At 32.0% G+C, this 18,129-nt stretch overlaps 2 protein-coding genes across 2 annotated transcripts; one reads left to right on the top strand and one right to left on the bottom strand.

Moving 5' to 3' along the window:
* Positions 1-1,094: 1,094 nt before the first annotated feature.
* LOC139526389 (uncharacterized) lies at positions 1,095-4,898 on the top strand. The gene has a single exon (XM_071321530.1). The coding sequence runs from the start codon at positions 1,095-1,097 to the stop codon at positions 4,896-4,898; it is 3,804 nt and encodes a 1,267-aa protein (XP_071177631.1).
* A 1,077-nt stretch (positions 4,899-5,975) lies between these two features.
* On the bottom strand, positions 5,976-10,769 carry LOC139527636 (ABC transporter F family member 4-like). The gene is made up of 4 exons (XM_071323174.1): positions 7,973-10,769; positions 7,196-7,330; positions 6,812-6,993; positions 5,976-6,122 (listed from the first exon to the last, which is right to left on the bottom strand). The coding sequence occupies exons 1-3, from the start codon at positions 8,201-8,203 to the stop codon at positions 6,823-6,825; spliced, it is 537 nt and encodes a 178-aa protein (XP_071179275.1). The 5' UTR covers positions 8,204-10,769; the 3' UTR covers positions 5,976-6,122; positions 6,812-6,822.
* Between the last annotated feature and the right edge of the window lie 7,360 nt (positions 10,770-18,129).

Below are 18,129 nucleotides of genomic sequence, written 5' to 3'. Positions count from 1 at the left end.
TTCCAGGTCAAGTTCGCTTTTTCATGGACGTTTACCAACGTGCAATTAGCAGACCATACAATTGCTTGATAGTGGATATAGCACCAGGTTCAAACCCTGAATATCAGTTGCGCGCAAATCCTTTTCCGGGGGAGGACACGATTGTTTATCAACCAAAATGATTTTAAAAGAATCAAGTAGAAGCTTCCTTAAATTATTGGCGAACACTACACCTGAACAATCTGCTCAAATCATAAAAAGCACGGACCACAGACAATTACAACTATTAGTAGAAATAGTATTCAACTGTCTAAAAAGCGTCATACCATTGTCTGAGAGGGTTAAAAGGAATCTTTCAACTTTTGCAAAGTTCATTCGTGCTGTGGTAGTTAATAATATAACACCTCAGTTGAGGAGAAAACGTTTACTGAAGATAATTGTTATTATTCCAACATTGATATCATCTTTTTTCAAATACTATGACTCGGGAGTTAATACTATTACCCAAGGAGAAATATGAAAGATTGATGAATATGTCCAACCAATGTGAAATTGTTAATGTGAAAGAAAAAGAAAAGGAATATGATGGTAAAGATAGTGACAGTATAAAAACAGAAATAAACCTAGAAGAAGATGTAACCAAACAACATGGTAGTGGTCAGGTTTTGCAAAAAACAGAATTGAAAAATTTAAAAGAAACTGTAGATCGATCAAAATCAGACAATCAAGAGGAAAATAGGATGGATGTTGATGAATATGATGGTGCAGCAGAGGGTAAAGCTATCAAGATGTCTCCTGAAAAATTCTTAAGAAATGTGGAAAAATCGCAAAATCGCAAAAGATTAAAGAGTAAATGGTTATCATTTCATTTGTAATGAAGAAGTGGATTATTTAAAACTATTGGAGACTTCAATCAATCACTTGTATTTTTCTTTAAATTTGTCTATATTTATATATGTATATAATATATTGTCTATTTGTATATTTACACTGTGTACCTTTAAATTTAATTAATAAAATAAATATTTAGATAACATATGTTCGCCTATTAGTTCTAGTCCACGATCGCGTAGTATATATAAAACGTTGAAAGTGCTATTGATATCACAATTGTCATGGCTGATGATCATTTCTGCGAGGATTTATTGCGTCTTTATCCTGACAGTAACCCTCAATATCAACAGCAGTTGCGAGAGTTAAATGATCGATTGAGTGTTGATAATGACAACAGATCAAATCTTACGGTTAAGGTCTATTCATGTTATTATTGTAAACTTCTGTTTGATCACCCTTCCAAACTGAAGAGACACCAGAGAAACAGTTGTACATTTCCATGTCGACAATGTGATAGACATTTTGATTCAGCGGAAAATTTGTTTAAACATAGCAACATCGATCATACAACTTATCAGACTGGTTCAGGAAACACTGATTCAAATTCACATACTACAATCAAACATAAAAGTGTGGATAAGTCTGCTCTCTTGGGAATAGCACGAGCTCGTTTCATTTATCCGAATGAGGATAATGGGGAAAAGTATGATCTTCTAGCATTTTTATCTGGAATTAAGCATGAGGTAAAAACTCATTTACAAGAGATGTGTGATGAACTCGGTCATATTAAGTGGTATATGAATTGTCTTGTGCAAATGATCAAGCCGAATGGAGGTGAAGGTGGTAATGATTTAAAGAATAATGCACATTTTATCTCGAAGACATCGAATCTAGTTGATAGAGCAAATATAGATGATGAACATGATATTAATGTGACATATCAAAAAATATTCAAAAGTTTTGATGAGTATATACGAAATGGGAGCGGTTGGTCATTAGATCATATTAAACACATTGAGATTAATACAGCTAAATATAAACCTTTAGGCGGTGGATCGTATATACCCCTACCAAGAACTCTTGCTGCAACCAGAGCGTTACTCAACATAAGAAACTTAGATGAAAAATGTTTTGTATATGCTATTATAGCATCCATACATCCTACGTGTTCAGGTGACCCTTCTAAAGTGCATCACTACATCCCATATGAACATGAATTGAACATGGAAGGTATACAATTGCCCGTTGCACCATCATTTGTGAGTAAATTTGAAAGGCAGAATAACATTTCAGTAATGGTGTTAGGATTTGAAGAGGGTGAATTTTTCCCCCTCCATGTAACAGGTCTAAGAGAAGCTCATCATGAAGTTGACTTATTGTATTTGAAAAGTGGGAATAAAAGTCACTGGTGTTTGATTACAGATCTCAATAGACTTTTATATCGAACAAAATGCTTGGGACGCAGTCATAAGTATTGCAGATTCTGTTTATCAGGTTTCACCAGTGAACATACTTTAGAGAAACATATAAAATACTGCTCAAAATTTGAAGCTCAACATGTGACATATCCCACCAAGGGGGTAGACGATATACTAACATTTCAAGATCACGCCAAACAGTTACAAACATCATTTGTTATTTATGCTGACATGGAAACATTTTGCGAACCTATGGTTACTGAAGAGCCAGAAGATAATCGAACCAGCACAACGAAATTAACAAAGTTGATACCATGCGGGTACGGTTATCAAGTTGTTTGCATCGATGACAGATACACTCAACCACCTAAAATATATAGAGGTGAAAATGTTAGTGAACACTTCCTTCATAGTCTTCTTGACGAAAATAAACGTATAAAGGCTATTTTGAACAATCCTGAACCCTTGTGCATGACTGTTGAAGATGAGGAAGATTTTCAATCAAGTACACATTGCCACATTTGCATGGAAGAATTTACAGATTCCACTATCCGCGTTCGAGACCATGCACATGTTTCAGGTAAATTTCGTGGCGCTTCATGCAGAGATTGCAATCTTAATTTTAAAGAACACACATTCGTGCCAGTTATATTTCATAACCTGAAACAGTTTGATGCACATTTAATCTGTTCCTCGATAGGTATTTTCAAGAGTGAAGAAATTGGCTGCATAGCCACGAATGCAGAAAAGTACATCAGTTTCAACCTATCCAATCTGCGCTTTATCGATTCATACCAGTTTTTGAATTGTTCACTAGAGGAATTGGTATCGTCAATGTCTAAGGAGAATCCGAAAGAAACATTTAAACATTTTACAAAAGAATTTGATGATGATAAGCGGATTGCTCTTTTGTTGAAAAAAGGAACATATCCTTACGAATACATTGACAATGCAGCAAGGTTCAATGAAACTGAATTACCCTCTATAGACAAATTCTACAGCAATTTATCAGAGAAAACAATTAGTCAAACCGAGTATGAACATGCGCAACGGGTATGGAATCAAATGAATATTAAGAATATAGGCGAATATCACGATCTTTATCTAAAAACTGACGTTCTATTATTAGCTGATGTATTTGAAACTTTCAGGAAGAAGTGGATAACGAACTATTCCCTCGACCCTGCAAATTATTACACTCTTCCAGGGCTTTCCTGGCAATCTGCATTGAAAATGACTGGTGTGAGACTTGAGCTATTGACAGATCCTACAATGTGGCTCTTCTTTGAGCAGAGTATACGAGGAGGTTTAACAATGGTGAGCTGCAGACATGCAAAAGCAAACAATCCCTACTTGAGCAATTATGATCCAGCTTTACCAACTTCATACTTGATGTATGTAGATGCGAACAATTTATACGGTTTAAGCATGAGCATGCCATTGGCTGTGGGGAAATTCCAGTGGTTGTCAGAAGAGGAAATAAACGATTTCAATGTCTTAAATGTATCCAATAACGCTGACATCGGATATGTCATTGAATGCGATTTGGATTACCCAGATAACTTACACGATCTTCACAATGATTTTCCTCTTGCAGTTGAAAAAGGAGTGATAACAAATGAAATGCTTTCACCTCATTCACGTCATCTGTATGAGCAAGCAAATGATGATGGGAAAGAATACCAACCGAGCACCAAATTGCTAGCTACTTTGAAAGATAAAAAGCATTACATCTTGCACTATGTGAATCTAAAGTTATACCTCAAACTAGGTTTGGTTTTGAAGAAGATTCACAATATAGTTTCATTTGAACAGCGTCCATGGTTGAAACAGTATATTGACTTCAATACCGAAATGAGGAAAAAGGCTACTAGCAATTTCGAGCAAAAACTTTTTAAAAATGGCAACAATGCTATTTTCGGTAAATCAATGGAATCGTTGCGGAAACATATCAACTTCTCTCTCTGTCATAGGTGGGATAAGTTTCAAAAACTTACTGCAAAATCATCATTTAAAAGCTTTAAGATATTCAACGACCACTTGTGCGGCGTGCTACAAACCAAAACAAAAATTTTCTTCAACAAACCAATTTACCTAGGACAAATGATTCTCGATCTGTCAAAGGCGCACATGGTTGATTACTACTACAACCACATGAAAAAACTATACAAGGAGAATGTAACATTATGTTACACAGATACTGACAGTTTCATTATGCATGTGAGAACTGATGACATATATAGAGACATGTCGTTAAACAGTGAGCTATATGACTTTTCAAATTATCCAGCTGATCACCCTCTTTACACCAAAGACAGGAAATCGATTATTGGTTTATTCAAAGATGAATGCAAGTCCATTCAAATGGTGGAATATATCGGACTAAGAGCAAAAATGTATAGTTTTATCACCGCAGACGACAAGGAAACTGTAGTAGCAAAGGGTATTAAAACCCGAAATGTTAGATTCGAACAATATAAAAACACCTTGTTCAATTGTTCTCCACTACTCTCGCATATGTACACTTTGAGAAGTTTCAACCATCAGATTCACATGGTGAAGGTTGTGAAAAGTGGACTATCACCATATGATGACAAGAGACACTTGCTGGATGATAATGTGCATTCGCTAGCATATTTTCATAGAAAATTAAAAGAAAAACATTAATACAATTGTAAATTGAAAAAAAAATCCATATCCGTAATAAATTCAAGAAAAAGAAAACACACTGTACAATAATTATATAATATTTTATTTCATGTAAATAAATATATGATTTTATAATAAAATATATCAACATATTTAAGTTTTATCCGTTTGCTATCAACCTGGGGAAGTGAAATACATAGGGCAATGGGGAGTAGCATGGTAAAATGGCGACTTTAACTTAAAAACCCCAATGAAAATACATAACTTTAAAACCCAAATGGACCTTCAAACAAACTTCAAACATAATGACAATAGGACAATGGGGAATAACACCTTCAAACATTAAGGCAATAGGACAATGGGGAATAACACCTTCAAACATAGGACAATGTGAAATAACACCTTCGAACATTAGAACAATGGGGAATAGCACCTTCAAACATTAGAACAATGGGGAATAACACCTTCAAACATTATGTCAATGGGGAATAACACCTTCAAATGGGGAATAACACCTTCAAACACACCAGTGAAATACATTGGACAATGGGGAATAACACCTTCAAACACGATGAAAATATTACAAATAAATTTTAGATTAAAATATAAGAGACATATTCTTTGGTAAATTAAACACAATTATGAAAATGGGGAATTACACCTTCAAACGCACCAGTGAAATACATTGTGCAATGGGGAAAAAGACCTTCAAACACGATGAAAATATTACAAATAAATTTCTTAAATTTTAGATTAAAATATATGAGACATATTCTTTGGTAAATTAAACACGTGAAAATCGCATGTTTAATATTTTCCTTAAAATATCGGAAAAGTTCTCCCTATTGAACGAAAGTCCGAGTGAATTTAAAACAGACCCTGGGACGTTCTTTAAATGAATGAATATCTCTTCAGATGTGAAATGGCTGCATTCCCTTATCATTTTATTTAATTGATATCTTTGATCAAAAATTTCCTCGGCAGCATTAAACACATCTAATTCGGCAAATCCAGGATTTAAAACAAATTGAAAGTCTGCATAATCCATAAAAATAATTAAAATTGGTGAGGGAATTTTACAAAAAAAATCTCTCATTTGAATATCACATTTTGTTGTTAATTTATTATAAATACATGCAACAGATAAAGTTCTTAATGAAGGTGGAGCTGACCGCTTTCGTTTTTCACTCAGTGTCTTTTTTTCTACTTCTTCTCCCATTGTCCTTTTTCTGTTCTGATTGGCTAAAAGAAATAAATAAGATACATAAACTCTAGTAAAATAGTTTTCACATCATAAATCTACAGATACATGCATGAAAACAAATGAACAAAGTGCGACACCTGTATTAAGAAATTGGATTTCATAATGGAGATTTCTAAAATAAATGAAAAGGATGAATTGAGTAGTGCAAATGTGGAAGAATATTCACTTAAAATGACAGATGAGCATGATTACAATTTTATCAATATGGATACAGCTGAAATCAGTGACCAGTTTCCACAACTGCACTGGCTTGGTGCAAAGATGAAAATTGTCGGATTGTTATTCTGTTCGATAACTCTAGCAGTTATATTAATAAATGGGCCATTAAACAGTGAAAATGATCCTCCATTCATATCTGATGATGTTAAACGAAACAGTAGCGGAAACGATTTATTTTGTAATAAAATGGACACTTTTGCTTTATCTGAAGATATTTTTGTAAATACATGTATATTGAATAGTGAACTGTTTGTATTATTGAGAAATGATCCTCTTAGAAATGAGATCGCTTTAAATCAAAGGCAATGGTTTTATCTTAAAGCGAGTATTTCACATATTGATAAATCAATCTTTGATTGGAAAAATGTTGCTAAGTTATAAATGATTTCTATCCTAACTATTGTATATAAGAACATATTAGAAACAGAATAAAAATTTGATCACTTACTGGTGTTATCTTCACTCGCCATCTTCAACTGCTTCAGAAAGTATGAATCCAGCTCCAGCTGTTTTCTTTTTCTTCTTTAGCCCCTTGAACGGGCCAGATTCTGCTGCAACAATCACCTTTCTGACGTCCGACTCTGACACTCCCGCCTCCTCATCGCTATCGCTGATAGCAATCACCTTTCTCTAAAATAAGAATATCATAATATAGAAAATCATCTTAAAATTTTAAAGTTATTTCAATGTTTTCAATTTTTTTTTTTTTTTTTTTTTTTTTTTTTCTTTTTATGGTACATTTAATTGGATAATTACTTTAAATTCATAAACTTGAAAATTATAACTACTTATTTTGATTTACATAGAAAAAAAAAAACAAAAGTTGTTTTACCTTTCTTTTCAAAGTAACTTTTTTTACTTCTTCTTCTTCTACTTCTTCTTCTTCTTCTTCTTCTTCTTCTTCTTCTTCTTCTTCTTCTTCCTCTTCAACAACTATAACCTTCTTTTTCCTGCTAGGTTTTTGCAGCTAAAAAAATTAATATATAATAAAAACAATTGAACGTGTAAGAAATCATATAAATCAACGTTTGCTGTGGGAAAGAAATTCGTATTTATTAGCGGTTGAGAAATTTACCTAGAAACAAAAATGTTGAAATATCTGCAACTGAACGTTTATCAAAACATTTTTTACTTGCTATCAATAACTTTGAAAATTAATACTAACAGTGGTGAAATCAACCCAGAAACAAGTGAAATATCTGCAGCTGAACGCAAGCCGCTTGTAAATACTCTCTATCAATAACTTACTTTTAACTAAAACGTTTGTTGTATATTAAACCTATAAAGTATATATTTATGTTCAATTATTTGCTGTTGAAGGATAATTAGAACGTTTATCATATAGTTTTTACTCGCTTTCAATAACTTTGAAAATTATGTGTACTTACTAGCAGTAGTGAAATTTACGAAAAAACATATAAGGTGAAACATCTGCAGCTGGTGCTTTTATTAAACACTCGCAATATCTTACTTTAAAATAATTTTGTAGATCGCTCCTATTTCTTAGAGAATAAAATATATATCACGCTCAACTATTTGCTGCTGAACGATAATAATTTAGCTATATGTTCATGTAAATATTTACTGCTAAATATTAGAAATCACTAACCTGTTTTTTTATTTCTGCCTCAGCTTTTAAAAGAACTGGCTTCAGATTGCATAGCTCTTTAAACTCATCAGTCCCAAGAGTTATGCTTCTGCTACTTGTTAAACTGCCTATGTGGATATAAACATATCCCTTGTACGGTGTAACCGCAATGTTCTTCTTTCTTCCAAAATTCAACTCAGCCCGCTCTACTTCTCCACCAAATCCCCTCATGTACTCAACCTGGTTCATCATTTTTATCGCTTTATGATAGAATTGAGTGTACCGCGTTAATAAAGGAATAAAGCTTCCGTTTCATTAAATTATGAATAATAGTTTCCAACACTTATTTACTCCTAAAGGCTCGCCAACCTTCCATTATCCATGTTACACCATTTTATTAATTCATATGTAATTTCAGTGTAGATCTGTCCCGATCGCGATTTTTCATGTCAGATTGATCTCCAATATTGCGGCAGTATTTGGATAATACACCTTCTGTTTACATTAAATCTTAGTTCATCAGTTTAAATATAAAGTGTTTATCACCTTTCAAATTTGAAAAGTGATCATTACTCAATAAATTTTGATTGTTTTTATTTAAGATCAATTATATATTATAGATTTGTTCGAACCGGATTTTGATGGTTATTTTTTACATCTCATTACTATTTTTTCTCTCTATATATAATTTTTCCTTCATTAAAACAAAACCTATTTTCTTTTCTTTTCTTTGGATCATATTTTCAATGGTAAATCGAGTTGGATTTTGACGATTATTTTTACATCTCATTACTATCTCCTTTTTTTTTCTCTCTCTCTCTCGCTCTAATTTTTTTCATCGTTAAAACACCTTTTTTCTTTTCTTTGGATCATAGTTTCAATGGTGAATCCTATCTCCTTTTTCTCTCTCTCTATTTTTTCCTTCGTTAGAACATAAGCGACTTTTTTCTTTTCTTTGGATCATCTTTTCTTTGGATCATATTTTCAATGGTGGATCATATCTCCTTTTTCTCTCTCTCTCTATTTTTCCCCCTACATGCTACTTTTTTCTTTTCTTTTCTTTGGATCGTAGTTAATTGTTTTGCTCATGACTTTTTTGCAGCTAGCTAATTTTTCCCATGTGTAAATATTTCATTTGATAAGATTTGAGATTGAAGCTTGTGGATTACCATCTTTTATAATTAATAGTTGATAAAAATGTTTTAAGCAAAGTTTTTGTTTTGCAAATTTCTAGATATGCTCTTTTCTTTTCTTTGGATCATTGTAAATGGTGAATCTTGTTTTGTTCATGACTTTTTTTTCAGCTAGCTTCTTTTTTCCTGTGTAAATATTTCATTTTCTTGACAAGATTTGAGATTGAAGCTTGTGGTTTGACCTCTTTGAAGAGTTGTCTCATCAGCAATTAAACCATATTTCTTTTATAATTAATAAATTTAAAGTAGATAAAAATTAATTAAGCAAAGTTTTTGTTTGCAAATTTCTAGATGATATACAAATGGTGTCAACTGGTAATCATCCACATTGATTGGGGTAGCAATGCAGTGGGAAAAGTTTAAGAAAAGTCTAATTTATTAACACATATCAAATACAAATACTTTATTCCATGAAACAACATAGTAAGTTTCAAAACAAATCAAGTTTTCTGCACTATTTATATAACAATTGTAAATAATATAAACAAGAGAACTATCAAATGAAATTTGGTTATAAAAAACTTACATCATTTGTAATGCACCATTTTTTTTCACATAAAACATGTTATAGAAAGCACCATGACAGCGGTTACAAATCAAGAATTTTTATATATTTATCTCTAGGTTTAACTTAATCATATAGCACTATAAAAAGTAATAAAAACAAAAGAAAAAAAGTTTAAGCAAACACAATATGATAAAATATGCGATAATATGTTGTAATTAAATTTGGATGCTGTAAATTCTCATATGAAAAAATTCCAAAGATGAAAATGATGATAAAGTAAACATAAAAACAAAAAGTTCTCCAAACATTATATACATATATATATTATTTACATATATACAATAATACCAATCATATTTGTTTTTTAATTTAATTTATTTCTATTACAAAACTAAACATATGTAAATGGAAAACTAAAAAGAATAATTTAATGAAAGGAATAGATTAATAATGAACTTTAATACCAGAGAAAGTAGATTATTTAATGAAAAGAATAGATTTATAATGAAATTTATGGTTTGAATGAGCATGAAACATATAAACTAAGGTGAATTTATAAAAACAAACTACATGTATACTACTATTTACAATATAATAAAATGAGAGTAGAGAAATGCGAGTATAATCAAAATCTTTTCTTTAATTAAAATAAAGTGTAACTAATCCAAATAAATCAAATGAAAGAAAATTGAAAAGTTTTGGTGATATAATTTTTCATAATATAAGTAGATTTGTAGAATACATCCTCATCAGTGATTATTAAAATTTAGATAACAGTGTATAAATAAGTTTATAAAATTTAGAAAAAAGATTATAAAATTTAGAAAAAAAAAAATAAAAAAAATATAAAATTTAGAAAAAAAATTTAAAAAATTTCATAAAATTTAAAAGTTTAGAAAATTAATCATAGGTTAGTCTCTGTGGCCGAATAGATATCCTGTTTGATCTTCTCAATATTCTTGGTGGTTGTTGTTGTGCTGGGGCTACTCGTCTGTTATTTTCACGTGGTGGAAAAAAATAATTTATAATTTCTTGAAGCCTTTCATAAATTGCGATGAGGATATATTCTACAAATTAAAAAGTAGTAAATACAGAGATAGATATTAACTTAAACAGTTTTTTTTGCAGACTTATCCACACTTTTATGTTTGATTGTAGTATGTGAATTTGAATCAGTGTTTCCTGAACCAGTCTGATAAGTTGTATGATCGATGTTGCTATGTTTAAACAAATTTTCCGCTGAATCAAAATGTCTATCACATTGTCGACATGGAAATGTACAACTGTTTCTCTGGTGTCTCTTCAGTTTGGAAGGGTGATCAAACAGAAGTTTACAATAATAACATGAATAGACCTTAACCGTAAGATTTGATCTGTTGTCATTATCAACACTCAATCGATCATTTAACTCTCGCAACTGCTGTTGATATTGAGGGTTACTGTCAGGATAAAGACGCAATAAATCCTCGCAGAAATGATCATCAGCCATGACAATTGTGATATCAATAGCACTTTCAACGTTTTATATATACTACAAGTTCTATGCTTTGTAAAATATCGGAACATCATCCTCCGAAATGTCAAATTGACCCTCTCTGCTATTGACGCTTTACTACTGTCGGAATTTAAATAGACATGATGGTAAATGTCATATTTTTTAAACACACGTTTCAAATCTTTGTTTTTGAATTCAGTTCCCGCATCTGTGGAAACCTTCAAAGGGATTTTACCATGTTTGAAGATTTTTTCAAATGCATCAGCTACTGTCTTCCCAAACTTGTTTTTTAATGGATAAATCCATAAAAACCGTGTGAAAATATCGATAACAACCAACAGGAAACGTGTCTTATTGTTATATTTCTGTATGTTGGATACATCCATAAGGTCAGCATCGTATTGCTCATACGGTTCCGATACAATTATTTTCACTCTTTTAATTCTACGTTTTACAGGTTTTTGTAAATTGTAGTCGTCTATTTTTTCCATCCATTTCCTGATCTTGTATACGCTTGGTACATTTCCATCTCTTGATGTCTTCAACGTTTGATAAATTTTTTCAGCACTTAGGTATGCTCCCCCATTTGCTGTATTGTAATATACATTCCTAAGTTTTTCATCTAAATCATCATTTTCCATTGTTAAAAATAGGTTCCAAATCTATCATTTTTTCAACTTTATCTATTATGCGAGATGCTCTGTGCGGTGTTTTCAATATAGTATTTTTCCAATCTGTTGATTGTAAAAATGTAAGTTGATAGTAGACTCTCACATTATCTGGAATATTTGATTGTCTGACTAAATTAACAAAATCGGTGTACACTTTATCTGTTTCTACTTGATAAAAAAAATCCCATGCATTTCCTCCACTTATGTGTTCCACTTGATTTTCCTTCTTCAGAATGTCAAAAACTGACTTTGCATATATTATATCGAATATGTTATCAAGTCTGGCTATATTTTCACATGATTCTATCTCATCCATGTTTTATTAATAATAATAATAATTTATAATGTATGATATTTTTGTTTGGGTTAGGGTTAGGGTTAGGGTTAGGGTTAGGGTTAGGGTTAATTATTATATTTACCAATTAAACTTTTATCAAATTAAAGCTCTCAAATTGTTTTAAATGTTCCTTTTACTACTTCCATATCCAGCATATCAACAATTTAAATGATTGGTAATGCGTTAAATTGTTTAATGAAATGAAAATTTTTTTTAAATGTTCAATTTACTTTTACTACTTCCATATCCAGCATATCAACAATGTTAAATTGATTGGTAATGCATTAAAATTGTTTAATGCAGTGAAAAAAAAAAATAAAAACATTCTTTTATATTTTACAAATTAAAAATCAATATTTTGATATTATCCAACAAATATATTATGCAATTTTTGCTGACGGGGGCAAAATTTTTGTCAACGTGGCAAAAATATTTGCTGCTGCCACACAATATATACTACTTATATATACGTTGGACATGATAAAACAAAATGATATTCGTCATCCAAAACATTCATATTGCAACACATACAAAATCTATTTTTTCTTTTAGTATTAAGATCACGACCTACTTCAACATTTAATCTAAGTGTGCCGCTACGCAATTTTAATAATATAGCTACATTACAATGAAAATCTAAGTATATTTTAAAACCAAATACTAGTTTATATCGTTATAAATACAAAGTTGGTTACATTCTTCTAAAGCTTAAGATTACACTGACTATTTTGACCGTTATGTTAATTAATCTTAATTACAAATGGAACGGTTTGATATGTCACCTGACTTTGAGTGTTACCTTCACGCAAAAAATGACAGATTCATGCTGTGATGTTCACTTAGCATGTATATTGAAGAAGGTACGGGTGCTATTTCATTACCATATCTTAGGCACTGATCTTAGGTCATACAAATAAAAGTCGATCAACACCTAGGCCATATAGTATCATAAAGTTTTACCTTAAACTATTAATCTCACCAGGCGACAGTTAGACACAATTATTATACCCTTAATAATCATCGTTAGGTACCATTAAAATATATGTTCAAAATCCTAGCCCAAATTGCATGCGTGTATTAAATTTACATAAAGTGTATTGTGCTTCTTTCAAATGCATCAGATATTGACAACTATTGAAAGGAGGGGGATCTGGGTCATTCAGAATTTTATTTTGACATATTGTGAATACCTAATTAATTTCAATGAGGTTTAATAAGATCTTTAACAGAATAAGATACTTCAAATTTTTGTTGTATCTTCAAAAAGTAGATTTTCACACACATATTTATATATATATAGTTTGGCATTTGATTACATACTTTTAATGAACAGTTCTGTCGTTTATTTATTTTTGTTTAAGAAAATTCACGTTAATAAATATTGTTATATTACAATTACTATAGAAAAAAGACCCCACCCCCCCCCCCCCCCCCCCTAATGCGGGGTTCACACATTGCCGATTATTGCTCCCGTTTGAGATCAGACAGCGATACGACACGAAAAGTGAAAGAAGTCGGATTAGTATCCTCAATTATCTGGAATGTCCTATTATTGTCTGAACGCAGTCGTTTTAGTTCGTAACAGATTCCTACTGGTCGGGAAGAGTCCGAATAGTTCGGCAAAGCACCCCGACAGTTAGGTGCGTCCCGTAACATTCGGGGGAACTCAGCCGATTTTGTCTAGTCGGATTACAATCGTGCCTATGTCGTGACAGATTCTGCTGTATCGGATCGAATTCCTAACAATGTTCTGTGTATTCGGGACGGTGTCCTGTGGAACGGGAATGATCTGGAGAAGTCCCGACAATAACAGAATACAATACGACTGAGACCAGACAAAGCCGTTTGCAATACGATAGAGCGGACCGTGATAGGATTACGTTCCGACAGTACCTGATCATCCCGATTATGCCGACAGTTTTCGAACGGATAACTTCCGTCAGCGTCGGTTCACTGTCTTGTCACTATCTGATCTCTGTCGGATTACATTCGGTAGAATCGGGACGCAGTCGTGACAGACTCGGTCGAATTTTACCTGGCGAAAGATACAAATCGAATTTCCATCCACGATTTACAGGATCTTGATCAGACTTTTGACAAATTTTAATCGGGAATGGTCCTGTCAAGGACGGCAGTAAAAATCGTGAATGTGTGACCCCAGCTTAAGACAAAAAAAATATTGTCGTCTTGTCGAAAGCAAGGAGGTCTTTAAGTTTTATGAGTGAAATAACGGCCAACTTGGATCTTTTTACATATATCCTTCTTTTTGACAAGTTTCGCGACAGTGATACTTAGCGATTCTAAATTCCGTCGTCAGTATTTACGCCGACTACGTCAGCATTTAGGTTCAATCTGTGGTTAAAGTTTTGTTTAACATCAAAATCGTTGTCAAACATTATAGAATTACGGGAAATTGGGACAGAAGCTTCTTAATGTCCAACATACAGTATCATTATTTATTTTCATTTTTCCGTATTTTACTACTAGATGGACTTCGTTTTTCCTGAACAGTTTATTTCATGTTTTGTCTGAGGTTAAAGTTTTTCATGCAGACGAGTCACCAATAACCGTTTTGTTTAATCGTCCAGTTGCAAGTTAAATGCATATCCATGCAGGTCAAGATCATGATCATGATATATGAGTGTTGAAACTGTTTTGTTCTACATTGCGCTGGACTTTTCACTTGTTTGTTCAAAATGCAACAGTCAGAGTTAAGACATTGTATATATATCTTATTAGTGGGTGTGGCTTTCAAGTTTGCAAAGAGTTTTATTCCATATGACGAACTGAAGCTGTAGGAACTTATTTTATTATGGTTAGAACAAGGAACGTGTACACTGTTCCAAGCCTGAGGTTTAACGATCAGACTATTTATACAATATTGAAAACATAAAATTTATGAAGCCATGGTTATTTTTTATGGAATACATCGCATAATATCATTCATGATATCGACTATGTGTTATAATCAGCAACAACGTTTCAAAAAGCTCTGTTTTACATAACAATCATATGGTTTAAATTGTTTATCTATATTCTCCCGAAACAAACTAAAGAGAATAAATTATGTGTAGTTTCACCGTTGTATGATATACTGTTTTGGCAATTAATGTCATTACGCCAGCATGTTTCTGGAAATTATTCCCAATCGCCAAAGACGATATTTCTGCACATAAACTTCCTCAAAGTTCTTAAGAGCTTCCCGGGACTTGAAGAACCTCGTTCCTTCTTTATCAAACATTTCGTTTTAGCTATTTGCAAGCCGTAATTTTCAAGTTTCCGTCAAATTTCTTTCCAAAATTTCACCCGTAATTTTCAAACACTTAGGTCTCAAAATTGTTTACAATATTTGTTATTTTACTTTATTAAACATAAACATAAACAAATAACAAACAGATGACACTTCAACGGCACAGGGGGCACGTGTTCAGGTCACCAAAAAAACATTTAACATAATTTTATTGCTGGTGTCCATTTTATTATTTCCATTTGATAAAATATAATATAGTGTTATTGCATGAATATTGGGGACTATTGTCCCGAGTAAAATTTTATATTGCACGAGCTTGCAAGTGCAATATATGTTCTATACAAGGAACAATATTCCCAAATATTCATGCAATGACCCTTTTATTGTATAGCAATATAATATTTGAAAGTAAAAACTGGTTTAAACTAAGACTTTGTCGTTGATGACGTCATGAATTTTAAAGATTTATTATATTGCTATGCAATAATAACCAGTATTATTGCATTGCGATATAATATTTCCCACAGAAAGTAACCAAAAGTTAGCGTGCAATAAATTCCAATAAATCTTCAAAATTCATGACGTCATCAACGTCAAAATCTTAGTTTAAACCAATTGTTTACTTTCAAATATTATATTGCTATACAATAAAAGGGTTAGTGCATGAATATTGGGGAATATTGTCCCTCGTAGAACATATATTGCACTCGCAAGCTCGTGCAGTATAAAATTCTACTCGTCATAATATTATTTTCATTGGATAAACTATATTTATCAGTAGTTATTATTAGAACTTGCGATGGTAATTTTTATCTTTCAGATATAGGAGAAAATAAAAAAAGAAGAATCAGAGGTAGAGTAGAAAAATTCAGCATCATTGAAGGAAAATTATATTACAATGGTGGCAACAAGAAAAAGACAGAGATCAAGCTAGTTATGATATCTGATTAGAAGAACACAATTCTTAAACTATCCCATGACGACAATGGATCACAATGGATGCCATCTTCGGATAGAAAAAAAAACTTTCTATTATATATCGGAAAGGTACTACTAAGAAGAAATGAGGCTGGATGCCAGGTATTATATCAAAAGATTCATGGAATGTCAGCAGACAAATAAGAAAACAAAAACATCAGCAGCAGAAATGCAACCAGTCGAGTGTCCAAAGAAATCATGGCGAAAAATTGCGAACGATCTGGTTGGTCCCTTTAATGAAGAGAAAGGCCAACACTTTTACAGCTCTTTGTAAGAACCAGGCAGAGTGCGATATATAAGGGTTTCAGAATTTTTCTATAGATTGCCTGGTAGAAGCATTCCTTGAATACTGCTCCAAAAAAAAGTTTGAGTGGGAAAATATGAGTAGTTGCCATGGTAACGGAGACTCTATTTTTGGGTTGTTAAGCGTGGTAAAATCTTTCAAAAATCACCTTAATCACTACAATTCAGAGCCTGATATTTAATAGAATCAAGTATATTTTATCAAGTTTCATATGTAATGTTGATACAACTTGGTTTAAACTTCATTTTAGTTAAGATTGCATGTAAATCAAATTTGTAAATTTTTTGAAAAATTTTGGCAAAAAATGTATATTTTCAACTTTTCTGAATTTGGGATTTTTGCGAAATTATCAAATTTTCTCGGGTGTTTTTAAGAAAACTGCTAATGTGTACAGCATAGTTAGCACTGTAGTTATGAAGTTTGGATACTACTTTACCAAATTAAATAGAAAAATTCTTGGGACCTTTTTCAGTTTGATCACCATAGCAACCAATTTTTTCCTTGGAAACGGAGTTATTATTTGCAGAATATAGCAGTTTAAGATCTTAAATGTCCTGAATTGTTTCATAACCGATAAAAAAATACATAAAAGCTAACGCAAACTTTAAATTACTCTCGTCAAGTGTTGTTGCCTTCAATTGTTACCATGGGAACAAAGATTATCCGTAGCAACATCCATCTAAAAACTGCAGGAAATGTAAAAAAAAAAATACACAAATTGAGGGTGTTTATTTTCAAATTGGAATATGACTTTATTCTTAGCTTCACTCTCAGTCTTGTCTGATGTTTTTTCAGACAGTTTAATAAATGTAATATATTATGTAACATTGGGGTTGGAGAGTTGGGAAAAAGGTGGGTATATTATTTTTTTCAAATGTTTCATACAATTTGATCCGTGAAAAGATAATTGCGTTTTGTCGGAATTAATTTCGAGTTCATAATCTGATAATCAATTTTTAAAAGTTAACAGATGATGAACTTCATTGGATTGCAATAGCCGGGCAAACCTAAGGCAAGATTAATGGCCCTTGTAAGAAAATTCTTAATTTTTTAGAGCACACACAAGTTTGAGATGTTATCCCACAAGCATATTTAACAAACTTGACCTGTAACATAATAATAAGCTTACAAACCAAAAATAGAATCATTTGGTCAAAGCATTTCTAAACTGAATCTGAAGTGTGCTGGACGGGCGGATAGACGGACAGACAGATTGAACAAATATTAAGTCGGTGGGGACTTAAAAATAATATGGTAATCGTTGATATTAGAAGTCCAGTATAATGGAATCCTCTTAATAAATAGCTATTAGTATATCATTAATAACTCCTTTGTTGTAGTACTATTCCGCAATTGGAATTCAGGATCTCCGAGAAAGATGAATAGATACATCTGCTAAGTTAGAATTGTGCTACCGGGTAAAATGATTATGCTATTAACGG

The sequence above is a fragment of the Mytilus edulis genome, chromosome 6 (assembly GCF_963676685.1).
Source record: "Mytilus edulis chromosome 6, xbMytEdul2.2, whole genome shotgun sequence".
Classification (NCBI taxonomy): domain Eukaryota; kingdom Metazoa; phylum Mollusca; class Bivalvia; order Mytilida; family Mytilidae; genus Mytilus; species Mytilus edulis.
The sequence above is the reverse complement of the archived record's forward strand: the minus strand, read 5'-3'. Positions and strand labels throughout refer to the sequence as shown.

Excerpts from the sequence above, each read along its gene's own strand:
- LOC139527636 (XM_071323174.1), bottom strand. The coding sequence starts at position 8,203 with ATGATGAACCAGGTTGAGTACATGAGGGGATTTGGTGGAGAAGTAGAG. Across the intron at positions 7,331-7,972 it reads AGGCAGAAATAAAAAAACAG|CTGCAAAAACCTAGCAGGAA; the intron begins GTTAGTGATTTC and ends TAATTTTTTTAG. Across the intron at positions 6,994-7,195 it reads AAGTTACTTTGAAAAGAAAG|AGAAAGGTGATTGCTATCAG; the intron begins GTAAAACAACTT and ends TTCTTATTTTAG.
- LOC139526389 (XM_071321530.1), top strand. The coding sequence starts at position 1,095 with ATGGCTGATGATCATTTCTGCGAGGATTTATTGCGTCTTTATCCTGAC.